The sequence below is a fragment of the Oreochromis aureus genome, linkage group 22 (genome assembly GCF_013358895.1).
Source record: "Oreochromis aureus strain Israel breed Guangdong linkage group 22, ZZ_aureus, whole genome shotgun sequence".
Taxonomy (NCBI): Eukaryota; Metazoa; Chordata; class Actinopteri; order Cichliformes; family Cichlidae; genus Oreochromis; species Oreochromis aureus.
This window is the reverse complement of record NC_052962.1, coordinates 16,185,136-16,200,295: the sequence shown is the minus strand read 5'-3', so window position 1 is coordinate 16,200,295 and position 15,160 is coordinate 16,185,136. Positions and strand designations below refer to the sequence as shown.

The following is a 15,160-nucleotide window of genomic DNA, read 5'->3' as shown; positions in this document are numbered from 1 at the left end:
GTTTTCCACTGGGACAGAAACACAAACTGTTATTTTGAAAGAGTTTATTATCCTGTGACACATTGAACAAATGTTATAACACATGGCGACGAAAGCATTTCAATATAAAACACCCTTACGCCCCGAGAGGTCCGCTGGGCAAAGCAGTATGACATACAAACATTAATCACACTTTAAACATTTAAACGGATATTCCAAAATATTCTAAGTTATCTTTATAATCGGCTAAGCTCTTCGGGTCTTTTTCACACTCACTAGTCAAGGTGCAAGTGCGCAAGTGGACAATAAAATTTTCACTGCTGACACATGCAGGTTGGCACAAATTTTAGGAGAAAGGAAGAGGAGCAGCTGCAACACTGGTGCTTCTGGTCATAAATTCAGAGCTTCAGCCACCTTTCTCTCCTCAGGAATACCATTTACCTGGAACACAGTGAAAGCAACAGCTGAACCACAGAGACGTGACAAAACTTCCAGAAATCTAACACTAAATACAGATGTAAGCAGCAATGCTCGGGATCCAAGCAGACTGCACACACTTTGTTAGTGCTTATTGTTTGCTGGTAACTGATGCATGCTATTGACAACTAGGACTGACAGTTTGTACCCTGCCTGGTCCCTTTTCATCCTACAGTAGCTGACTTGCAAGCATAATAATTTTGTGTTCTGCAAAAGCATCACGCTCCGTTAGTTGAACGTGTTAAATAGCGTAGTAACGCTTGATCTGACATTTAGCAAAATAAAAATGCTGACCCTAACTACAAAGACATACTGCACATCACTGCAGACTCATCATGTTTTGAAGTTCACAACCACAACTTGAGATCAACAAAGTCCACAGATGATCCTCACTTAATTTTTGGACATTTGGTCCAGGAATTTCAGAGGAGAAATTAGAATTTTACTCCAGACCATATTCTGTTTGAGATGACTGCAAAAGTTTAAACTTATTATTACAGCGCCACCTATGGATACAGTTCAAACATGTCATGATGTTTTTAATGTCTTTTGGATTTTGCGACACAAGCACTTTTAGCATGGTAAAATAAATATGGAGAAGATGAAAAATCCTGCAGCTTCTCTGCTTTGATCCCAAATTATCTCCACTTTAAATCATGAACAGCCGGCAGCACCTACCTCCAGCCTTCGAAATGTTGACATGACATAGTTATCTCCTTTGTTAGCAGTGAACAGAGAGAGGATTCGGTTAATGCATCATGCAGCTGATACCCGTGCTCACAGGAGGGCGCTCACACGTCAGCGTCACCATTAGTCGGCTCATGCAGCAGATGATAACGGTGCAGTGATGCAGAAGGAACAGACTGAAGTTATAAGAAACTATGAAGCGAGGTGGTTTTATACGGATTCACATTATTGATGCCAGTATAGTCCAAGAACTGAATTTAGTGAGAAGTAATATAAAGGCAAGTGAACTGTAAGTCATTTTTACTGTGAATGTGCTTAAACCTTCAGAGGCATGCTTTACTGCACTTGAAGTCCTGATGAACATTCAGCAAGAGAGAGTGGATTACCAATAGCAGATATGCAGCTATGCTGACTCTATGCTATGAGCTGCTGTTAAACATCTGTCATTTCAAAGAATTCCTAGAAATATTCTCCTGAAACACGTTCCTGTATAAGTTCTAACCATTCAGCTGCTTCATATTACAAGACGGCTGTCTTAAGATCCTCACCTGATGGCCGCTGCTGTGGTATCGTAATCTGGTTTTGCAGATTCCTGAAATCATAAACAACAATATTATGCCAAAGCATGTTATAAAAATGTTTTTTTGTTAGTTTCAAGCCCATTAAGAGAAATCATGGGACAGCTTGAAGCTCTTAAGCTCTAGTTGTACTTTCCAAAGGCCTGACTTGCTTTCTGTAGCTATAGTTGTAAACACCACATAGTTGGAAAGTGCTTGAAACAACATGGCATTGTTCCAACTCATATTTTCTATTTAACACCTATAAGCCTCATATCTGCATCTGCTAATGAGTGTGGGCGTATGTGTGGCTGTACTTAGTCATCCATCCGTCTTATGCTTCCCACCAAATCCCTGAACTCACGCCTGTGTCTGCATCAGTGGCATGCTGGTGGTCTCGTAGTTGTCGGGGTGGATGGGTGGAACCACCTCACCGCTGACTGGGTTGAAGACGGGCAGCGTGGAGAGCGGCCAGGAGATCTCCCTGTTCTTTGACATGCTCCTCAGCTCCTTGGTGGACTTCTGGATGGAGCTGTGGTGAACCAGCTGGATGCTGGAGGAGGGGAGAAGCAGTGAATTCGTATTGTAGCACGTTTCTGTGTCATGGGTAGGGGGGTTGTCTCACCAAAGCTTAACTGATGTGCACTCAAGTTTGTGCATGCACAAACAGAACTATAACATCCAACCTCACCTACTGCTGTTCTTTTTTTCTTTTTTTTGGTTTGTTTTCCTTTTGTTTGAGTTAAATTTTAGGTGTAATGCTGAGTACATAGTTCTGATAATCCTACAGCTGGTCATTACATTTTTTTCAGCAGCCCACTGAATGAATGGATGCCAATGCCAACGCACGTATGAGCGTATGAATGGACATGAAACAGCCATGGACGACAACATAAATGACCAAAACTGCAAACAAAAAACAGAGGGGGAGGGAACAGAAATAAAATTTAAAAGAAGAACACAGGAGAGGTAAAACACTTACTCTGGTGTTTGCATGTTTCTTTTTTCCCTAGAAACAAAACAAAATGGATGAATTAAATACTAATATTAATAGGTAAAGCAACATCTGCACACAAGTGAATGAATGGATTGTTGGATAAAGACAAGGTGGACATGATGTGGAACACTGAGTGAAAAAATAAAAAGGGGAGGGGGGGCGCACGTCTATCCCAGCCTGTAAACGATGGGTGAGGATGACTGATCGTCGATGTTGTGGCTATGTTTCAAAACATCAAGATGCAGATGACAAGAGTCACAGAGACCCGAGACAGACACTGATGAGGAACTTAACTACTGCATGGTAATGACAAGCTGCAGTTAAAGTCCAGATTTCCACTCTTTTTCAGTTATTCCACAGCTAACTGAGCTTTTCAGGCTTATTTTTGCTGTTTCTCATATGGTTCTTGTACACTTTTGGCTGCTTATTGGGGTATTTGGTGCAAAATTTGCAAAGAAATGTTAAGACCGAGCACACTTACACCCCTTCCCGCCTGCAGCACATAGTGTAGCCGAGGATGAAGAAGAGAACTAGCGCCACGGCGGAGGGAACAGCCAGCGTGACGAGGAAGTCGGAAAAGTAGTCCCGGCTTTTCAGAGACTCGGACGGGGGTTTGTACTCCCCAAATTCGGGCAGGATCCCCGTTCCGGGTTCGGGACGTGTAACGTAAACTGGGACTACTTTGTTGATGTCAACCTTAAAAGAAAAAAAAACAAAGACAAAGATCAATTAGAGGTTGCATACTTTTAGTGCATTTTAATGCATTTTTAGTGAATTTGTTGGAACGCATCCTCACCAGAGAAATCTTACACCAGTCAATGTGAAACTGAGCTCGGAACTTCTTGTCACAGCTGATGACGGGCTCCATCTCCTGACTGCAGCGCAGCTGGTTATGTGGGCTTTCCACCTCCCGCAGGCACGACGAGAAGGGAACATCAGCACCGACCATCACATAGACGCTAGAGGAGAGAAGAGAAGAAGAAGATGGAGTCTAATTTTACAAGTTTATGCTGAGGTTTGTAATAATCAAGTGTTCTCTCCTGCTGAGTGCTCTGCTAGACGCTTTCAAGTTCCAGCGTAAATCTTTGATGAACAACTTATGGCAGCTCATGTTGGCTATTCCCATCTGAATTAAAGGAACTGACAGCATATCGGTGTAGACGGCTACGTGCTTTCATCTAATTTACAGAAAACTGAGGATCCCCAAAGCCCCAATTAAATTAAATGTTAACATAATGTGAGTGGGCTGAAAATACTGTTGATTTGTTTGATTTAGAGAGGTGAAGGGGTCACTCATGGAGAGACTTGGCACAGATGAGCTGAACCGAGTAGAGCTAAATCTTATCCTTGAATCCTTGTAAAGGAAAATATGTAAGTAGGGGATTACTTTAAAAAAAAACATCAAAAAATTCACAAATGTTTTCTTTTTCTGTTCAAATGAGACCCAGGTCCAGATCCTCACCCTTCTTTTAAGTTGTTAATAGGTAGCGGCACCCGGCCACCGCGGTCCAATGCCGAGGTAATGTTGATGGCATTCAGTCGCTCGGGCTGCCAAACGTTCTTCACCGCTCCCAGGAAGTCTCCCAGCACCTCGCTGGCCAGCATCTCCTCCACATTCATATTTTTGATGTAGAATTCTGCTTGGTAAGGTAGGGGGAACTCTGTGCACAGAGACAAAGACACAGTCAGAGAGAAAGACTTAAAGAGGTTAAAGGCAGCAGGCTGAGGTGGTGCAAACAGTAGCTGACACTGATTTTTACCAGTCTGTCCACCGGACACTGCTTTGCCTGCGCTGCCTTGTTATGACTCTGCTTCCTTCGGGGGCCAGATGGCAGATGACATCACAGCACAGGGAGAGTGATGTCACATTAGCGGTTTGAACAGCTGCTGAGCGTTCCCCCTGACTCAGTTCATACTGTACTGCCTGTACTGTGACGGGTCAATATGGCAGTGAGCAAATCTACAGAAGTGCAGGTGCAGAGATGCTCTCCACAGCAATACAATGAAAACTGAGGCAGGATTGTGGGGGGTTTTCACTATGACTGACTGAAGTGGACACTTCACTAGAACTATACAGTCCTTCAAGTATCCTTTCAAGACATTATGATCTTATCACATAACCTTCATCTGCAGATTTTGACAAGTTGACATGAAATGGACTTATCTTATAAAAGCTTCAGAACAGCTACTCAATGCAGTGATGTTACTTTATCACCTGCTGCATTTACATTCAAAGACCAACAATGAACTTTTGGTTGTGCTTGATAAAAGTAATCAAAGACAACATTTTCTCTTGAGGGAAGCTCATTACACAGTCCAAGTACCGAGTGTGCTTTCAGGATTTAATCAGCGAAGCTGCGCAGTCTGATCTCTGTTTGCTCTAAGCTCTTATGTACAAGTTCCTCTTACCTTCTGCAGCCTTGATGTTTATGACCAAGTTGTGCCGCGCTGTCTCGAAAGTGCGCCTGTTATAGGCAGTAATCTGTAGGACACAGAGGTGAAAGTTTAAGCCCAGATCAGTCCAGCTTATAAGGCAGCAGCTCTCCGGACAAGGCTGAGCTAGATACACGACCCGGGTTCTGTACCCAGCTGAGGCGCCGTTGAACACTTTAAGCCTTTTGGGAAAAGAATTTGTACAGTAGCTTATGGGAAAGCATAACAAGTATAAAGGAATTTAAGTCTAGCATCTTAAAGAGTAACATAGTACTACGTCGCTTCCAAACACATATGCAAATCAGCTGGGCTCAGTGAAATAAATTCCAACTCATCCTTGGACTACAACTTGACAGATTTCATTGAATGTTTTAAATTTGCTCAAGACTTTTGGCACACAAACAAGCAATCTCTTTCCATAGTTGAAATAAGCAGCAGCACAAATTACTTAATCTCCACTCTTTTCACTTTGAAAGCAGTCCAACCACCCACCTCTATGACAGTGGGCTTGCCAATGTGCTCTGCAGTGGGAGAACCGTAGAGCACTCCGTCACTATGTGGGGTCCTTTGGATATATCGCAGCCAGCCCGGCCTGTCGGGGTAGCCCTTTAGGTTGGTGTTGAAAGTGATCGGGTCGTTGCTGGGGTCACCTGCAGACAGAACACTGTAACGGTAGGTGGGCCAATAACGTTTCGACCACTTTGCGGCGTTATGAAATAAGCAGCACTCTATGGAGTTTATATGCAATCACCACCTCTACAAATGTTTCAGATGTATTTAGATATTCAGATATATTGATGATATACTATACAAACATGATAATAACATGTTTTTGATCACAGTGTGAATGTGACAGCGTTATACCTGCTTTTGGGTAAGGAGGAAACTCTCCTTTGAAATACTCCCTCTCCAGAACGTGGACGAACAACACCCCTGCAGACGGGTAGACATTACGGTCTGCGTGCGACCTCGACAGGATGGTGACCACTGAAACACACATTTTAAAGACAACAGAAGTAAGCAGAACATTTCCTGCGTGCGTACACTTCATCAATAAAGTGGACCTTGGTGCTTTTTCATATTTTGGCACACACACATACACACTATGTCCAAATATTTTCATGTAGTCTGTCACATCTATTTTATTTATAGCCTTTACCACATTTAAAAAACAAAAATTGCCCCAAAGTCATTTTTAGACAGACGCATTTGAATATATTTAGTTGAAAATGAGCACAAAAAGTCCACTTTAATGTCCTGCCAGCAACAGCAAATGGAAAAAAAGAGAAAATGTTAAACTAGTTTAAACGTGAAATCAATAAGTGTTTGCGGTGATCTATTCTATCCGTTTCTCTTGCCTCGCATCTGCATTCTTGTAAAGGTAGAAGCATTCACTTCCCACAAACGTCAACAAGTGTGAAAAGAAAAAATCAGATTATTGCTCAGACAGACTACAGCTCTGTAAAGAAGAGGCGCTTAACAAAACCAGTTAAAGGAAGGAAAAGCGTCTGAGGTACTGTGAGTAAAAGCAGCAGTAATGAGAGTCACTCAGATTGTACAGTTCTTTTAACGCCCTCCCCCCACTTGATCTCCATTGTGCTGTCTTTTTAGCCCCCGCTCCGTTTCAAACACAAACATTTAGTCTTTATTTGTGAAGGGCATCACTAGGGAAATGGTAGCCCCTTAACAAAAATTTACACAATGTAAGACCGGGGGTGATTTGCCCATCTCTCTCCCTCTCGCTCTCCCTCCTTTTGTGTCTTTCTCTTTCATTACTTCCTCCTCTCTTGCTTCATCTTTTTTTGCTTGTGTACTTTAGACCTCACGGCTTTTTTTTAGCACAGAGTTTTCTTTTTTTCCCTCTCTCGTTCTCTCTTTCCGTTCTCGATTTTTGCCTTCTCTGTGCCACAGTGGGTGGGAACTCAATTTTTAATCACCATGGGAGACTGAGGCCGAGTGTACAAGGAAGAAGAAGAAGAGGGGGAGGAGGAGGAAGGGAGACTGGACTGGAGATCTGTGCTATGAAGTGCCAAAGAGGGAGAGAGAGAAGGGGTTTGAACTGTTCTTGCCCGCGGACATACAACTCCAGACACATTAAGCAACTAGGTAAAAGCCTGGGTAAATTCTCTATGTACATATGTGCCTTCCCACGGGCAAAGCGTGGCTGGTTTTCCCAAGTTTTACAACCCTTTCTAATCTGCTAATCAACCCAGCATTTTCTATCATTAGCATCATAATATTAAGTACTCTTCTCCTTCTACAGTGAACACAGGCTGACTTTCAAGGAGAATGCACTGAAGAGAGTAATAGCTGGATTTACATTTTAATTCATGTCAATGAGAAGGAGAAGTGAACATTAGATGCAGATTAATTAATAAACCCTCAGCATCTACAAGTACACCAGTGAGATACTGCAACTCTAAAGACATAAAACGGTCCCACATGTATGTTAAACCCTCCTACAGCTGTGGTCAGTGACAGAGACGCTGAAATGACCATGTGTCTACAGTCCCCAAGGGCTCAGTCACGGCAAGATACAATCAATAGCATTTAGCGGCTGCTAAATGTGGTGTTAGACGAACAACCTGAGGTCGTATCCACCACATCTCTTTTCAAGAAAACCACCTGGGCATGACTAATCTGTGCGATGGCTCTTCTCACCGCAACCGCTGCACCCATCGCATTAGGATCTGGGTTAGTCCGAGACCAAAAATAAACCCTCATTCAGTCTCAGCAGACCGCTTACTCACTGATGACTTCGGTCGATCCTCAAAGCTGAATGCACGCCCTCGGATTCTATTATGTGACACATTGGGCCTCATTAATTCTCCGCCACACAAAGGACCACTTTCAGACCATGCCGGTCAAGGTCAAATCCTGGCTATGCTGCTTTACTCTGAGCCCAAAACTGGATGTGCTGTGAACATTTGCAAGAGATTCGGAGATGGGAGATGTAGGACATTCGAACAGCCTCAAGAAAAAACGAAGTGTTTTAACCTACTGATATTAAACCTTTTCATCCAACAACAAAGACTTAGGGATGAAGACAATTTTATTTTTTAGTCAGTGAAGCTTAAGTATGTTTCAATGCAGCAGCTTCCACTTATGGCTCAGCCAGTGTAAGTAGAGATCACTAACTAAGCCACACCGAGGATTTGCTAATAGCATCAGATCTGCTTATTTGCAGCAGGATGACTTTCTGCCAGGCCTTCTCGAGTTGATGACCTGCAGCACTTCCACCGTGCACCAATACATCACCAATTTAAGGTTAATGCTAAACTGTCCACTGCATACTAACGCAGCTTCAGTTGGAGGACAAAGGTAGTGAGGCAAGATGTGCATGACAACACATATAAGAAGTTAGATTTTCCCAACAACAGGAATGTTGCACTACCGTCTATATATTCTCTATAAATTGCTTAAAATATTCAAACACTGCTTTTTAACTTTTTAACCCACATACCATCATACCATAGTAGATGCTTGACAGGCCTTAGGGGTGGTGGAAATAGCTAACCAACTTTATGATTTTCTGGACTGAACTTAGACTGGGATAACGTCACGACTGACATTGGATTTGCTAAAAATGCCATTGGTAACGTGAAGAAAAGTAAACCTCCCTCCTTCAATTGGCTCCAGCTAACTGAGGCCTCAAACTAGATGAGAGACAACAGAAGGATGTCCTTTAGTTCTGTTGAGTCAGCTTCATGTGCAGTCCGGGTCATGAGGAATGCATGTGCTCCTTTGGTGTTTAGCGGGGAAGCCCAGAAAACAAGGATCGCTACTGTTGTAGTATTCTGCCAACAGAGTCTGAGCCTCGACCTGCTCTCAGACATGGAAGTGAAAGTCGCTGCTGGTGTCACAACAAGCAGAAGTCAACGGATAAAGACAAGGGCGGGCACGAAACCACCAGTTCCATCCTCTCGCGCTCAATAAATGTAAGTAAATAAAAAATGTATCTACAGTGCTCATTAGCTTTAAAACAGTGCTGCAAAGTATCGACATCACGTTAAGCAGAATAAATATTGCTTTCTGTAACAGTTAATGATTTAGGAGGACTTCTAATTCTAGCAAGGACAAGGTTTAGATGGCATTCAAATTCATTAAAGTGCAGCTACAGCAGAAGAAAGTGGGCCAAGTCTGGGGGACAGCAGACAACTCAAAACAATAATGCCAGTATTAATGGGGAACCAGCTGAGCGTGTCACTGTGTTATGACCGAGGGGAGGGGGAGGGGGACAGCGGGTCAACACATGACGTGCACCACTGCACACACCCACTCACCGTCTCTGGACACGGCTGCTCTGTGCTTCAAGGCCACGGATTGCTCCACACGGACATTTCTCCCGTGTAAAGCGCTGTGTTTCGTGTCATAGGCATGCACAGTGCAAACTACTGGATCAATGGATAAAAGCATGAATGGAACAAGTTTCTTTTTTTAGCAGCAATTTAAACAACAACACCCAGTTTTTAAAGCACACTGACAAAAATCTGATTCAGTCTGTTGCACCCGTCCAGCATTAATTAAAGCCTGTTGTCATAGTTATTGTTTTAGAGGAGTTTTAAATATTTTCTAAAATACTTCACAAAATGTTAAAACCAATCTAGACAAAGTACAAAACAAAATGTAAGCATATTGACTAGACAACAAATACTGCACTACACACTGCCGCATTTATATCAAGCGGGATCGCCAGGCTGAATTTAATGTGGCTTGTTGGAGAGGTGGAATATGGTCAGAGAAGAAGAAGCCATTAGATTTCAGTGCAGATCCTGACACTATCTTGAAAATTGCACAACAGGACACTAGCCTTTGTGAAGGATTAGCTCTCAGTTTGAAAGCCCTTCTGCTTTCAAACTCAATAGCACTTCTCTATTTATGAGTATTAGGTCTCTGTGTATAAAGCCATAGTGTGTTTTGACTGTGGAGTAATATATCCCACTCTCTTCATGTTAGTTAACACTATAGTAACGTGCTGTGAATGGGCCCCTTAATTTTGACGTTTTATCAAAGCCTGAAAAAACATTAAACTGGTTAACAAGTGTTTTGCTACTGGGATTCTTTTGCCTGCACTTTAACAAATTCTACTTGCTATTTTCCAAATCTGAAAACTGTTTTCATGTGGAATGTCTCATTTCCTTTTTTAGTTATAATATCGCAAGTATTTGATAACTAGAGACGACTGGACTGAAAAGGGCGATGCATTTGGTTTCGAGAAAAGTAAAGCCAAAATTAAGGAAGGTGTTTTTATCTGTCCTGAAATCCATCAACTGGTGCTTGAGGATGAGTTCAAAAAGAAGCAAACATGGGAAGCATTCATGCACATTGTTCAGAATTTTCTATTATCCTGATTTTGAGGATAACATGTTGAAATGTACTTGAACGTCACTAAAGGTGCACTTGTTACCTTCTCATCTCCATTTTTCTCCCCACAAAATCCTTGTGGGTAAAAATCCTCCCTCTCTTTTTCAATTCTTTCGCCTTTCATAACTACATGGGAATCTGCCCAGCCCGGGACCCACCACCAGTCCCCTCTGAGGGCTTTCCCAAACCGCAGTCTCAATACATGCTCATGCCATGTGCCATTACCTGAGGATATGGTCCCAGCTAGAGAAGTGGTGATTCTAAATTGCCCATAAGTGTGAATGGCTGTCTGTCCAAGATGTACCCTGACATATGTCCCGTGGCAGCTGGGACAGGCTGGATGGATGGATATTAAAATTGTCAAAACATCATCAGTGTAAAAAAAAGCTAGATAAAGAGCTGGTCTTAAGTTCCCAGTAGCAAAAAGAACGAAGTATATACCAGTGTTACAGCAGTAAACAGGGGCACTGAGAGGACATTATCCATTAGTCAACACTTATTTTGATAACCAATTGTTTGGGGCACTTTTTAACAACATTTGCTGATTCCAGGCTATCCTGATATGGAAATCTAATGTATATTTTTCTTTTAAGATTGTAACCACAATAACATATCTCAGGCTTAGGTCAGTGATTGAACCATAGATATTTCATGGAGGTGGGACTCACTGCAGAGACTGTATAGGCTGTGAGTACCTAATAAAGTGGCAGCTATGAGTGTGCAGACTTTTAGGAGCAGTGTATTGAAATAAACGAACCTATTCCCTACATTAAATTTTGAATAACCTGAGCTGCTGAACTGTCAGGAGCGAGGTAATTAGGCATTCATAACACACCTGTTCTACATAAACCAGGCCTGCGCTAAGAGGGGAAAAAAGGCTGAAATAATGACCGACAAGAAACACAGCTAGCAAGAAAAACGTTGTTACTAACAGCTGGAAATGTAAGGTACCGTAGAGAACACAATTTGTCACTAAGTGCACTGTGAAAATCCATAACGTGTAACGGTCTAGCTGTCAAATTGGTAGCCATTTTTTCCTCTTGTCTCCTCCTCAGCGTCTTGGAAAAAAATGCTCAACGGCAGCGAGCTAACTAGCTAGCTAACTAGCTCGGATACTTCACCAGAGCCGAACCGTTTTCAAAAATGTCGGGATATTTCCGAGTTCAGTCGATACGTACCCGTACCAAGCCATACCGCGACAGCTGCGGCGGACATGGTGCAAATCATCTCCCCGAATCTTTACATTAAACAGGACCGCTTTGTCTAATCGCCACTGGGTTTGACAGCCATAATAATAAGCATCCTGCAGCATTCCTCCCTCCGCCTCCTCCTGCCTTCACTGGAAAACACAGCAGGACCGCTCATTGGCTGAACATCTGGATGGAAAAACATGGTAAAACATGATGGGAATCGGAATATAGCAGCGCCACGCCTTTACCAAATGTTTCTGTGTGATGCTGTCGGAGCGGTTATATTATTTCTGGCTGCTTGTAAGGAGTGGCTGCCTCTGTGCCTGTGTGTTTTACTGTTCATCTGTCTGCTTCTTGTATTCAGACTGATGGGATTTGTCATAATAAAGCATTCCACCCACTAAAATCCACAGTTTTTAGTGTTTTGGGGGGTTGATTATTCTTGGATCAGGACTTGCAAACACAGATACACCCTCTTAAAAACATGCAAGTCACCTCAGCAGTGCTTGACCTCCTGTGCACAGCTGTAAGCAGCAGAGGCATGTTTGGAAAGTCCTGCTCCAATCTGTCCAGCCTCCCCCCCTGTAGAGACAGTCCAAGCAGACAGATGGTCATGTTTTGGCCCCCTTTGGCTCCCAATCACATCTACTAAAGGAGCCTTAATTCAACCCCCCCACGCTTCCCTTGATGTCAGCTCCCCCTGAGAGGGCACTTTGATATTGCAGAATAGCCTCCTAATTCTGGCTAACATACTAGCAGTGGTCACTGGGATGCTTCTTGATTGATAAATTCGTATTTGTGACTGGATTCTTGGCTTTCTCAGTGGCGATAAACATGATGCCATCCATCCTCTGTGTTCTGCAGTTCCTGGCTGTTTTCTTCTTCCACCCTCCCCTTTTATCCCCTTAAGATTATTTTTAGGTTGCTTAGCAACATCTTCTCATAGCCTGTGTTTGGACTGGGTATGAATGTATCACAACAATCACTATAGGTCTGTGGATGTACGATGATGCTTAGAAATGAAGTGGAGAAAAGCACAGAATTTATGACTTTGAGAGAAGCTAAGGCCCCAGTGTGTCTAATTTGATACTGATTTAGACTGATTTCCGTCCAATCCGGTTCTTTTTGGTGTAGCAGCGAACATCAGTTTAAATTGTAATTGCCCTCAATTGGCTTGTTTTGAACAGTGTGGGGGGGGAATGCAAAATCCTCTCGTCAGCAGTGGTGGGTGTTTAGTAAATGTATGCACTGCACAAGCTCTAACTCTCTGTGTTTCTTGCAGTAATGCCAAAGCATAAGACTTGTTTTTAATGCACTTTCTAAATTCAAAACTGATGTAGGCCTATTGAAAATTCCTCTGACGTGTGAAGTGTCCCAAATCAACTTATAACAGTTCATGTTCTAATCTGCGACTCACATTTGTATTAACCGAGTAAGGTTTGGTTAAATGTTGATTGAACAAGCAAAGATTTTTCCTCAGAAGGCCTCATCCAAATTCGTACACAGCTTGTGCTTTCATAAAGTTAGAAGAAACAATGCCGTCTATTATAACACAACAACAGCAATTATGTAACTTGGTGCTGTTTGTAAAAATAATCACACATTTGGATGTTTACAAAGCTTCCTTTTCTCTAGTGCTTCATCACATGAATTAAGTCCTGTGCTTTCGGTGGGGTCTGTTGACTGGTATGCAACCCAGGCAGCTAGTTTTTCTTCCTTTTTTTTTACTCTGATCTTCTTAAATGGGGCTTAAAAATGAATGCTCAGGAATTAATTGAGGAGAGAGACGACTAACTAAAGAGATCATTGCAATTTTAATGTAGTTCCTCATGGTGGATGTGTGAGATGGCGCTCAGAGCTGTTTGATTAAACTGCCCCCTTATACATTTCTCCAGTCAGACTGACTTAAAAGCTGCATGTGTATTTATAGTAATACAAGCGATGGACAAAACAGTTTAAGGGTTTCTTCTTCAGGGTTCAGACTGAACTTTGAGTGAAATCCAACTTCACTTGTTTTTGTTTGTTTGTTTTTTTCTCTAAACTTAGCCCCCCGGGTAAACTCCTCAAGGCCACTTTCTGGTCCTCGAACCACATTTTGGAAACCCTTATTTGAACGCGCATCACACAGGCTGAGTGGTCCTTGACCCTCTCTACCCCACCCAAATCCCACTGATGAACCAGCGAAGTTACAGTTGCTGTGTGTTGGTATTTATGCCAGACTGCAGCTCGCTGAAACCCCCTCCGCGCAGCAGATTATCGGACCAAACCATTGCTGCACTTCAGGTTTTAACACCTGTCACATGAGGCTTTACATTCGCAAATCGCCGGCTATCGCTGCAGCTAAGCGAGTTCAGTTTGCCACACTGCAGACGGACATCGGACTCTGCCGTCCTGCAGATACTGCCACAGTGCAGCTCTCAGTGAGATGGGCTTCCCAAATTGCACCGACACCCCCATTGTGCGACTGGCAGCATCACCCACTGCCTGCAATGCAATGGCGTTGTAGCGGCTCTAGTTATGTCCAAACGTTTCTAGTGGCGATTCCGCTCCGGGCTGGCTTTTTACGAGCTCGGAATAGAAATGTTATTTTCGATAGCTTTTGCAAGCAGACCATCCGCATTTCTCGCAAGTTTCCCCTCTGGATTACAGTTTATGTGTGCGGCGCGTCCAGCGAAGCCGGAGCCATGAATGTAAGTCTGACTCTTTTGTTTTTGTAACAGTGAAGCAACCTCAATGTGATCTGTGGTTAACTTGTGTTTATTTTGCAATTATTGAGAAAGGTTAGAGGTTGATGTCGCGGAAATTTGCAGTTGGAAGAATGTAAATAAATACGCGTGAAACGGTGTCAGAAGGGGGGGAAACCTGAGCTGTCATGTACTGTGCGGTGTGGCTGATGTGCGCCTGTTTGTCTGATCCCACTGACACCGATCCCAATGTTCACAAGCCTCAATTTATATTTCACCTCTCACGTTATCGTCCTCATTATCTTCCTGCGTAAAATCCACAGAGGGTGCAAAGCACAAGATGATCCCCAAGTTCAGACTAATTATTGTTGTTGTTATTATTATTTTAACACAAGCATTTCGCATAGGTGTTAACACTGAGCTGCAAGAGTCCAGCATGGTGAATATTAAATACTGAGGCAGGACGTTTAGTTTTCAGGCACCGCTGCTGTTGCTGATGCATCTATAGCATCCAGGCTGCGGGTTACAGCACAACTTAGGTTAATGGATTCTGTGTCCCAGATGGACGTTATTTTTTTATTTAATAGTGTATTTTTATCCCAGCTTTACTGTGTCATGTTTCATTTCACTCTTTGTGGCGTGCATTTCCAAAAAGGATTAAACATTAACGGATGTAGGTGTATATTTAACTACTACTAGCCGACTACCCTGCTCTAACCCTGTATTATTGCAAATGTGGGCCTTTCATTAAATGTTTCTCCTTTTTTTTCTATTGGATGGTATCAACACACA

At 42.8% G+C, this 15,160-nt stretch overlaps 2 protein-coding genes across 12 annotated transcripts in view; one reads left to right on the top strand and one right to left on the bottom strand.

The window, feature by feature from the left end:
- Positions 1 to 29: 29 nt before the first annotated feature.
- On the bottom strand, positions 30 to 11,960 carry sgce (sarcoglycan, epsilon). 5 transcript variants are annotated; one of them, XM_031738797.2, is made up of 12 exons: positions 11,673 to 11,956; positions 5,995 to 6,117; positions 5,623 to 5,780; positions 5,107 to 5,179; positions 4,160 to 4,358; positions 3,494 to 3,656; positions 3,179 to 3,393; positions 2,683 to 2,709; positions 2,065 to 2,253; positions 1,692 to 1,735; positions 1,135 to 1,172; positions 30 to 420 (listed from the first exon to the last, which is right to left on the bottom strand). In XM_031738797.2, exons 1-12 carry the CDS (start codon positions 11,719 to 11,721, stop codon positions 370 to 372), a joined length of 1,329 nt encoding a protein of 442 aa, XP_031594657.1. In that variant the 5' UTR covers positions 11,722 to 11,956; the 3' UTR covers positions 30 to 369. The 5 variants fall into 5 exon arrangements, with proteins under 5 accessions (XP_031594657.1, XP_031594658.1, XP_031594659.1 ...); XM_031738798.2 differs by lacking the exon at positions 2,683 to 2,709 and having other exon boundaries at positions 11,673 to 11,960; XM_031738799.2 differs by lacking the exon at positions 1,135 to 1,172 and having other exon boundaries at positions 11,673 to 11,951.
- The window catches only part of ppp1r9a (protein phosphatase 1, regulatory subunit 9A), a 55,487-nt gene continuing 48,765 nt past the window's right edge, over positions 8,439 to 15,160 (top strand). For 2 of the 7 annotated variants that reach the window (XM_039605880.1, XM_039605873.1), the window contains exon 1: positions 13,946 to 14,374. The gene's annotated coding sequence lies outside the window, so the exon portion shown is untranslated. Of the gene's footprint in view, positions 9,069 to 13,943; positions 14,375 to 15,160 lie in introns of those variants that run through there. The other 5 variants (XM_039605877.1, XM_039605876.1, XM_039605874.1 and 2 more) reach the window with 4 other exon arrangements.

Bases quoted from the DNA above. Each gene is read 5' to 3' on its own strand.
- sgce (XM_031738797.2), bottom strand. From the start codon at position 11,721: ATGATTTGCACCATGTCCGCCGCAGCTGTCGCGGTATGGCTTGGTACG. The intron at 5,180-5,622 runs GTGGGTGGTTGG...TGTGTCCTACAG, and splicing joins GCAAGCCCACTGTCATAGAG to ATTACTGCCTATAACAGGCG. The intron at 3,394-3,493 runs GTGAGGATGCGT...TTTTCTTTTAAG, and splicing joins ACTGGTGTAAGATTTCTCTG to GTTGACATCAACAAAGTAGT.